At 27.4% G+C, this 10,162-nt stretch overlaps 1 protein-coding gene across 1 annotated transcript; it reads right to left on the reverse strand.

Moving 5' to 3' along the window:
• Positions 1 to 2,227: 2,227 nt before the first annotated feature.
• On the reverse strand, positions 2,228 to 9,375 carry LOC103578658 (zinc transporter 6-A-like). Its single transcript, XM_053741735.1, has 7 exons — positions 9,372 to 9,375; positions 4,478 to 4,862; positions 3,776 to 3,970; positions 3,140 to 3,242; positions 2,962 to 3,078; positions 2,365 to 2,893; positions 2,228 to 2,238 (listed from the first exon to the last, which is right to left on the reverse strand). Exons 1-7 carry the CDS (start codon positions 9,373 to 9,375, stop codon positions 2,228 to 2,230), a joined length of 1,344 nt encoding a protein of 447 aa, XP_053597710.1.
• Positions 9,376 to 10,162: the final 787 nt, after the last annotated feature.

Below are 10,162 nucleotides of genomic sequence, written 5' to 3' on the forward strand. Positions count from 1 at the left end.
ATCGAAAAGTAAGTCAAGCGTAAAGTGAAATGCCCGGAGCTATTCAAAGAGTCGACAGATGGATAACACAAGATAATTTAGTTCGCAAACTCTCATCACAGCAGTTCCCCAGAGGAAATGCGTAACCAACCATTATATGTACACATATATATGAAGATATATATGTATATAAAATAGTAGGATGAGATTTCGATCATGTCTCTCTTAGCTGGCTTGTGAACGAATTGCCGTTGGGGACAAGAGTAAAAGAGAGAACAAGTACCTGGCTAATTTTACCAGAAAACTAAACCAACCATCAAATTACTTTTTATCTCAATTCTTATGTCTTACTATTTACTTGATACGCTTGTTAAAATATGAAAGAAGATAATTTGACACTCGAAAATTTGAATAAATATTTTTGGGATATAGAGCATGAGCTAAAAATAATATCTATTAACCGTAATTGTCATGTTGTCGTATAGACTCGAATTCATTAAATCAAATATTCACAAAATAAACGCGGGTAAATAAACGCAGGTTTTATCGCGAAATATTCCTCTTGTTAGAATTTTATTTTTATTTTTTATTTGTTTGTCATGCCGATGATGTATCTATCATGTATAACGTCCGTGCTGGAGGCAACACAACAAACGGAACCAACAAACTGAGAGTGTATTCATACACATCGAACACGACGACGAATATTGAACTGATAGCAATCGCCGTCAATTCGATGGATCAGATTTAATATATGCGCGTCCCGTACCTCCTATTTCGCGATATTACTTTTCTCGATTCACTTCTCATTCAATTCTCTACAGTATTTTTTTTTCTTTCAAGTTTATTTTGCGCCTCGAACGTGAAATTAAAAATTTTATTGATACGCTTTCGTTTCTATTTCAATAATTAATGCCGATAGCTGGAAATTCATAAAAAGCGCTGCATTGACGGGCAAAGTCAATGTTGAAAAAAATTATAATTATTTGAATAATCAATAAAAAATTTCTATAAATTTCATCATTACTTGAGTTAAAATAACAATAATCAATGTATTGATCTCCAATGTCAATGCAGCAATAAATGATAATTACTCGACTTCAGTCAATTTTAAAAATTCAAACAGTTACAGAAATTATTTCACTGCTGCTAGAGTTGAATTTTGAAAAATTACTGCATTGATCTGCGGAATCAATGCCGTAATAAATAATTATTTTTTCAATCAAAAAACTCAGTAAAAAATTTGGTAACTTTGCTGTGACTAGAATAATAATTTAATTAAAGAGTGTTAATTTTTTGCGACTTCTGAACTGACTTTAATTAAATTTAAAATAATTAGTGATAGCTGTGGTTGTACTATTGATTAATTGAAATAAAAAATCAATCAACTTTGAAGGGTGAAGTACTTATTAGGTATTCAGAGCTGGTGGTCTAGCACTTGAGCTTAGAGTGGACGCAGTTAGCTCTCGAATTGTATTGACGAAGGGAATCGATCGTCAATGCATGTTGATAAACATGTACAACGTGAGGTGTAATCTCATGCATATGAATGAATACAAGATTTCAATTCTACTCTTTCGAAATTACTTATTCAGCAACTTCATTTCTGAGAGTAAATCCAACGTTTCTTAACTTAATTAAGTTATTGTGATATACAATATGTTTTATTTTGTATATTTTTTGGCTAGTGTTGATCAGGTGAAATTTTTATTGCAAGAAAAGAAAAAGTCTGGGATTTAATTATTCGCACGACAGAACAATTGCTTTATACACTTTCTCTCCGGACAATGACATTAGATCGAGACTAAGTACTTTCAGACGTGACAATTAATTACGTAATTTGTCAAACAATTAATTAAATTTTAATAATTACCGTTATTAGTTTTAATTGTAAATAATTTATTTCATTATTTATTTTTAATAATTATTATACTCTTATCCAAAATTTAATTTCGTCAAAATAATTTTCTAATTTATTTTGATTTTCATTAAAAAAAAAAAAAAATTTACTGCATTGTCATTTTTTTAAATCTGAAATTAAGACAGTATAGCAAAATTTCAAAAAATTAAAAATTTCTAGAGCTCGATTTTCAAGTTCTTATAAAAGTCAATTTTTTTTGTTTCAAACCCAAAAAAATTCATCAATTATTTTTGTTTCAAAAATTATCATCCTAAAGTTCAAAATTGTCTGAAATTTAAAACTTTCATTTATGAGAATTTTAAAAACTAATTTTTATCAAGAGGTTTCTTAAAAATCTACTAAAAATTAATAAAAAAAAAATTTTATTTATTTTAATTAACAAAATAATTAAATTAATAAAAATTATTTATCAAATAAATAATAAAAATTTTCAGCCTCTTTCAATCCCGTCAACAAAACGTTACCTTTTCTATCACGATGCAAGTGATCGATAACTTTCACATTTTCATTTCGATACAAAGTCATCAGTCCATCATTATAATCATCATTATTATTATTAAAGAAACTTTTCTCATGACCTAAACAACAATTTTCGTCACGTATCCTAGGTCTAGTCCCGTCTCTGAGTGACCTCGAATTACTAATTGAATTATTTCCATTATCGGAATTATTTTCAAAACTGACCTTAACCCCAAAATTAAAATTGAATCCATTTCCCAACACTTCATTGATCTTCATAACTTTCACGTTCCCATCAGTGGACCATTCTCTCACGTCCTCGTCAATTTTACTATCACGTGGTAAAATCTCATCTATATAATACTCAAGGGAATTATTATAATCAGCATTAAAGTTTGCCGCGTTACCAAATCTCGTGTCGTTAAATTCTTCGACTTTGAGTGACGAAACTATTTTAGAAAGATGTTTTGTCACTTTATTAATTACGTAGCTCTCATTAGCGTTACGTCTAATACGCACTGACAAACTTCCTGCCTGAAATTGTATATTTAAATAAACTAATTAATTAAATTTATAAATTAAAATCTTATGTGTTTACTTACTAATTTACCGAAGGACTGAAACCAAAATTTTTCATTTCGAAACTCCAAAACCCCGTCAATGTTTAAGGCTTCTTTCAAACATTTATCTAGTTCATCAATAATGTAATCAGGGACTTTCTATAATTATACTAGATTATTTAGCTTTTAATTATTCAAATATTTTAAATAATTTAATTACCTGTAATATTACATTTAATGTATAAAATCCTAGTGGTAATATTGTCCGAGTGGTCAGGCCAATTAAAATGAAAGCTGCTGCTGTATCGATTATATGAATTTCCCTTTAATTGTTATTACCAATTATTAATTAACACTTGATAATATAGAATAATGCGAGTAGTTTAATTAAAGAGTCATAAATAATTTTTATTACTCATTTTAAATAACGCAGAGGTTATTTTACATTTTTTGGGAACTCTATAAATTTTTTATAAATAAATCTATATCATATTCGAGTTGCTGAGAAAATTTCCTGTTAAATGAGTACCCACATCAATAGGTTTTGAAAAAGTCGAAAATTCATATTTTTTTTTTTTTGAAATTGTAATTTTTTCAATTAGATGTTTTTTTCTGTACAAATATTGACGTGACTACTCATTTGACTCATTGCCGCGTTATTTGAACGGTGAAACTATTGATTTTTGTAAAATGAAAAAAAAAAATTGAATATTTTTGATTTTTTTTTTTTTTATGTAAATATAATGATGTGGGTACTCAAATTAGAGGAAATTTACCCACGAACCCAGTGGCACTACTAATTTCGCTGAAATATTTTTTTTTTGTTTTTTAATTAAAATAGATAAATCAGTCATACCAAAAATGTATAATGAAATGCGTAGCACAAAGGATAATTGCACTGATTATATTCCCAGAAACAATGGGATTACATCCTTTGAAAGTAGGACATGGTATACAACAAATAACATGATTTAACCCAGCATCTGGATACGCAACAATCGTTCCTATGTGAGCCAAAAATCCGAGTATTGCTCCAAAACCTATTCTCCCACTTAAATTTAATTAACAACATAAATTTACATTCTCCACCTTCTTTATGATCATCATCAATTATTAATCCAATAAAGAAATATATATATGTTGTCAATAATCCGCGGCTTTCCATTCAAAATTTAGGCGGCAAAATTTTTCAAAAAATTATAATATTATAATATTTATGTATAATTAATAAAAGTCAAATTTAATGTTACTGTATAATGGAATATAAAATATAAAATACATAATATATAAGTAAATAAATATGAAGCTGATAAAAAAAAATAGCCACGTGATATATTGATACGTTAAAGTCAAGGAATAATAGATGACCTTAGACTTAGTAATTATAATTTATCAACTATGCTCATTTCCCCTCGTTAACGCGAGGCTCTTTATTACTTTTTATCGGCCAAGGAAATTTTTAATATATTTTAGAAATTTAATATATTTATTTATTTAAATAAATAAAATTTTGATGATTTATTATAAAATAATTCAAAATATATATGAAATAACTTACGCATTAATTCGAGGCTGATTACCAATACGAATAATTATTTCAATAGAAACAAACGCCTGGAGAATTAGTAGGACGCATGTCGATATTAGAAGTGCAAATACTTCATATTTTTGTTCGAATGTCAATGATATTTTTGAATTATCATTATTATCATTATTACTATTATTATTATTATTATTAGTCTTGCTGTTGGTGATATTAGAATTGGTATTAACAAATTTAATAAACGCTGAGTCTACAAAACAACTTGAACCCGAACGATAATTATTCTCATTCTTAGAATAACTAGAGGTCAATAAACTACTGCGTGATATGCATATCGATATAAAACAGACAACTAGTACAAATATATTGAAGATTATTGTATTGACGTACGCATTCAATGCTGAAAAAAATTATAATTGTTAAAATAAGCCATTAAAAATTTTAAAAATTAAGTTTGTTATGTTACTAGTAGTAGAAAATTAAAAAAAGTACTGCATTGACATGTAAAATCAATGCAGATACAAACTATAGCTACTTCAGTAATCAATTATCAATTTTTTTTTAATTTTTTAATCTATATACTGCTGGTAAAAAGCAATGACTGTGTCGTAGCCAATTCGTAGCCAATGCTGTATAAATTACGACTATTAGAGTAACTAATAGTCGGTTTGAAAAAAATTAATTATTTTATTACTGCTACTAGAAAAATAATGAAAAGCACTGCACTGACATGTGAAATCAATGCAGATACAAACTATTGTTACTTCAGTAATTAATTACCAATTTTTTTATTACTTAATCTATTTACTGCTGGTAAAAAGCAACAATAGCTGTATTGACACTCGTAATCAATGTTATGTAAATTGCGGCTATTGAAGTAACTAATAGTCTGTTTGTAACATTAATTATTTTCACTAGTAGAAAAATTACGAAAAGCACTGCATTGATTTACAAAATCAATGCACACCAATTACGGCAATTACTGCAGTTAATAAGCGATTTAAAAATTTTTTTTTAAGCACTTTAGCTACAGATAATTTAAAAATTAATTAGCAATCCACCGTCTGAGTCAACTCGAATATTTTATGCAGAGAAATGTGGGAAAAATGAGACACTTCTAAAAAGGTAAATTGTTCTTATAAATGTTTAACTTTAGTCTCTAGAAAAAATATGGGTAAGTCGGTCACTCTAAATAGTCCGACAATTCAAAATTTTGACCAAAAACTAAATTCATTTTTTCTAAAGACTCATATAAATACAAATAAATGATTATTCATGAGCAAAAATTTATTATCATAATCCCGTAGTTTAAATAATTAATTTTAATAACAAACATTAAATATTCTGAACTTCTGAACTTCTAGTTTACCCCAAATTTAATTTGAAAAATGATAAATTGTATTACTTATAATTATAATAAAAGTTAATAACAGACCAATAAAAGTAATAAAAGTAAAATGTTAGTACTAAAGATAATAAATTAACAATAAGGATAATGCAGTAAAAGATAATTAGATGTCAGTAACTTTTAAGGTAAAGGACAGCTCGTTAGCTAGATGAGATAAGCTTCCGGGGATTTACTGATATGAGCGAACTTTCATATAATAATGTACACATAGTTATAGTAACACATATATATTAGTATGTTACATGTATGAGAAATACTAGAGCAAAGATGGATACTGACCTACACTGTTGGTCGACGTTACCCAGCTACTGAGATAGTAGATAATTATAATGTTATAAGTAATTAAGCACAAGATCCACTTGGATTCGCGATCCTCGAGGATTTTATAAATTATTTTAAATCCAAGTCTTCTTGTTATCTCAATTTTATCATCTGGAATTCATTTATTATCATCAAAATTAAATACCGCGGAAAAAAATTGCTGAGTGTAAGAAGTGAATACGGCTATTATTTAAATTCAAATTCACTCTGTCACTTGGAGTTCTGGAGTAAAAAAAAAAATTTTAATTTCCAATTACTATAATCCATTTTAACGTCAAAATACCCCCCCTCCTAAGTAAATTTTACTCCAAGGATACGAAATCAATGAAAAATCATCCTCTTGGAATTTAAGCCACGTTCACTCCGAAAATTTTTTAATTTGAAAAAAAAAAAAAAAAAAAAAAAAAAACAACTAATTGATGTTCAATTACTGGTCACTAGACAAATATTAATTAAATTATTTTTATTTTGTATTTTGAAATTTAAAAATCGCTCAAAAAAATTTGTCATATTTTTAAATTTAGAATAGCCACCGATTTTTTTTTTCACCAATTACTAGACTAATTATCAAAATTTTTAATTAATTTTCAAATTATTACCATTATCAATGACAATCGAATAGTCCCTTCCATTTTTTTTTTCAGTGAATACCATTATCGCCCATTTTTGTCGGTTTTTTAAATTTTTTTAGTAGACTATTAACCAACAACGCATTATTTAAATATTTAATAACTTATAACTAATATTATAGTTCCTTACTGCGAAAATGCGAACAACTGATAACAGTTTTCAAAAGATAACTAAACCTGTAATTTATTTTTAATCATTTCCACCAATTACTTATCGCTCTTTATTTATTTTTACAAGTAATTTTAAAAATTTTTAAAATAATTATAATTAATCATAAATTTAAAAATTCAAAAATTTAAATTAAGCCCGCCAAATTTCATATCAATTTAAAAAAATCCATGAGTCAGCTCAGCAAAAATTTATTTTTTCCCCAATAATTTTTGACATCAAAAAAAAAAAAATACAAAATAATTCGAATTGCAGTGTTCAAGCGTATAACCTAAAGTTCGTGCACTGACCGCCATCTTGTAATGAAAATCACAACTACATAGCCAATCACCTCATCGAAATGTCGAGCAAACAGTTCCTGCCTACAAAAACTGTTTCTATTTTATCATAAGAGTTATCAAGACAGCCAACACTTGAAATTTAAATTCTTAGTTTTCGCGGGAAAATTAAAAAATTTTGTTTGTGATTCGAATTCCTAGCTGAGTAAAGACGCAACTGAGTGGCAGTCAATGGGGATGCTAATTAATTTGCAATCGAAATAGTTGACAGTAACTTAAAGTAAATGTTCCTCATTCAGTTTTTTCTCATAATTTACGTCACTCTGAGTTCGTGTTGTAAAGTAGAAGACCTAGTACGCAAGTATTGATTATTCTTATTACTTGCGCGGTAAATTTAAAAATTCGAAAAATAAATTATTAAAAATTGGAGATAACTAATGGTGTGTTCGGACCCTGGTTAATAGAATTATACGGGACCGGTTTATAGAATGACAGGTAAAGTAAATGAAGGATATTACATTGATTATAATAAAGTACTGCTGTTTTATTTATTAAATTGACATATAGAAAGTTCATTATAAAAATTTTGTTGTGTTTTAATTTCTCAAATCTATACAATCATTTCGTATTTATATGAAAATATATGAATTGATTTCAATAAATGTGCTTTTCAAAAAAATGTAAAATGGATAGGAAAAATATGTAAATTTTAAATTCTAAATATAAAATATTTAGTACAGAACTTTTATGCAATCGCAGTATTAATTTAATAGTTTAAACGGAATATTTTAATTGTTAAATTAAATCGATAATTACAATCGTTCATTTTTTTTCTTAAATAAAATTTTTTAATTAATATCAGTCTATTATTATTTCTATCAAAAAATATAAATAACTTATACTATATATTTTATCTAGTCTATCATCACAGTGTAAATTTTTTTTAATTTACATCATGTTTTTCTTGCGCCATTATAATGATTTAATGCTTTTTCTTTTATTTTATTCAATTTAACAATTTCACGTTATCTTTATCATAAATAATATGAATGATTAATTGAACCATATCTTTTTCGCCGCTGCCATAGACACATATCTTTTCTATTTTTTTAATTATATATTTTACGCTAATTAAATGTTGATGATTAATTATTATTTTTTTTTTTTTAAATAAGGTCCTAGGGTATCTACAGAAAAATAAATTATATTACTATATTCATTCATAATATAAAATTTTATGACTTTTAAAAATGTATATAATAACATCTCGTTATATATCCTGACTGAGCACGATTTTTCAAACATTTACTTAATAAATTTATAATTAATTGTAAAATAATTTGATATACCATGCTTTAATATAGCTAGATTGATAAATAATTACTTATCAACAAGTTTTTTTGCTAAAATTTTTCTTTAGAAAAATTCAAAAAAACCCACTAAAGAATTAAATTGATAAAATCCAAAAATAAAAACTTCCAGTATATCTTTGTTATTCTTTATCAGCAACAAACACCACTGTATCCAGTGCTGCCAGAACGTGCGATATTTTTTACCCCTCCTGAGGTGAAATAGCATTGAGAGTATTGGCAGGAGGGGGTAAAAATATCGCACGTTCTGGCAGCACTGACTGTATCGTTTTTCAATAATAATGACAATGTTCAATTACTAATGATAATCTATCAGCAGTGATAGCTTCGCGTAGCGACACCTACATGCGCGCTTTCATAATGTATTAATGGGGTTCCGTTTTTGTCAAACTCAGCCCAGGGAGCAGCATCACCGCTTAGTCGGTGGCGCGCCAAAATTTAACGTTAAAAATAATTTCTTTACTTATTCAATTATATGGATACAAATAACAATAAATGTTGTACGTGAAACATTGCACAGTCAAAAGAAAATAACTCAACTGTTTATTTACCTGTGTAATAACTTTCATTTTTTTCAACAATAACATCCTTTGTGAAATGGTTAAGACATAACCTTGGCGATTTCGAAGACCGAAAATTTACATTTTTAGTCTTTTCCCAAAGGGCCCGACGTTTCCCATCATTGGAAAAAGTAAAAGTTGCTCTTCCTCTACAAAAAGGAACAAAACACTCACCCATATTCTGTATAATTTTTCAATTTTTCTGATAGTTATGAAAGTAATTAACAATTTTTCACGGGTAATAAAAGCCAATGATCTATGGAAAAATTATTTCTGTAGATCTACAGACCCATACTTTTATGCAAGGGTGCGAGAATTAATTAAAAGAAATCGATAATTAATTGGATATCAATGGCTCTACGTTTAATTGAATGTTTGTGTGTATTCATAATAATAATTATCCTTATCAAAAAAATTTCTACCTGCAATAAAAGCCAATAGTCTGTGGAAAAATTATTTCTTTAGATCTACAGAGATATACTCTTTTTTAAGGGCGTGAGTTGTGATTGAGAGAAATTCAAAGTTAATTAAATATGAACAGATATATGTTCTATTTAATGTCTGTATTTATTCTTGATAATTATTAGACCTGTCAACAAATTTTAATCGAGTCATTCAAACAAATATTTTATGCAATAATAAGTATGTAGATTCCCTGTTTAGAAAGTTTCTTCGAATCCAATAGATTCTTATAAATTCCCATAGAGATTTTATAAGAATGAATGAGTTCTATGAGAAGCGCTATAGTTGAGTATAGGACCTTATACATACAGTCATAAGAATCTATCGGATTTTTAAGCAGAGTTTAAAGGCTTTTACCTTCAACACGCGTTTTACATTTATATCGCACATTTCTGTTTTTTTTTTCCTCCTCTCCGATCGTTTGGTCCCTTACCACGAGCTATTCTATTTTACTTAATTTTTGGTTTATTACTCGCCATCTATTTGCTCTCTGACGAAACTTT

Source organism: Microplitis demolitor, chromosome 9 (genome assembly GCF_026212275.2).
Source record: "Microplitis demolitor isolate Queensland-Clemson2020A chromosome 9, iyMicDemo2.1a, whole genome shotgun sequence".
In the NCBI taxonomy this organism is placed as follows: domain Eukaryota; kingdom Metazoa; phylum Arthropoda; class Insecta; order Hymenoptera; family Braconidae; genus Microplitis; species Microplitis demolitor.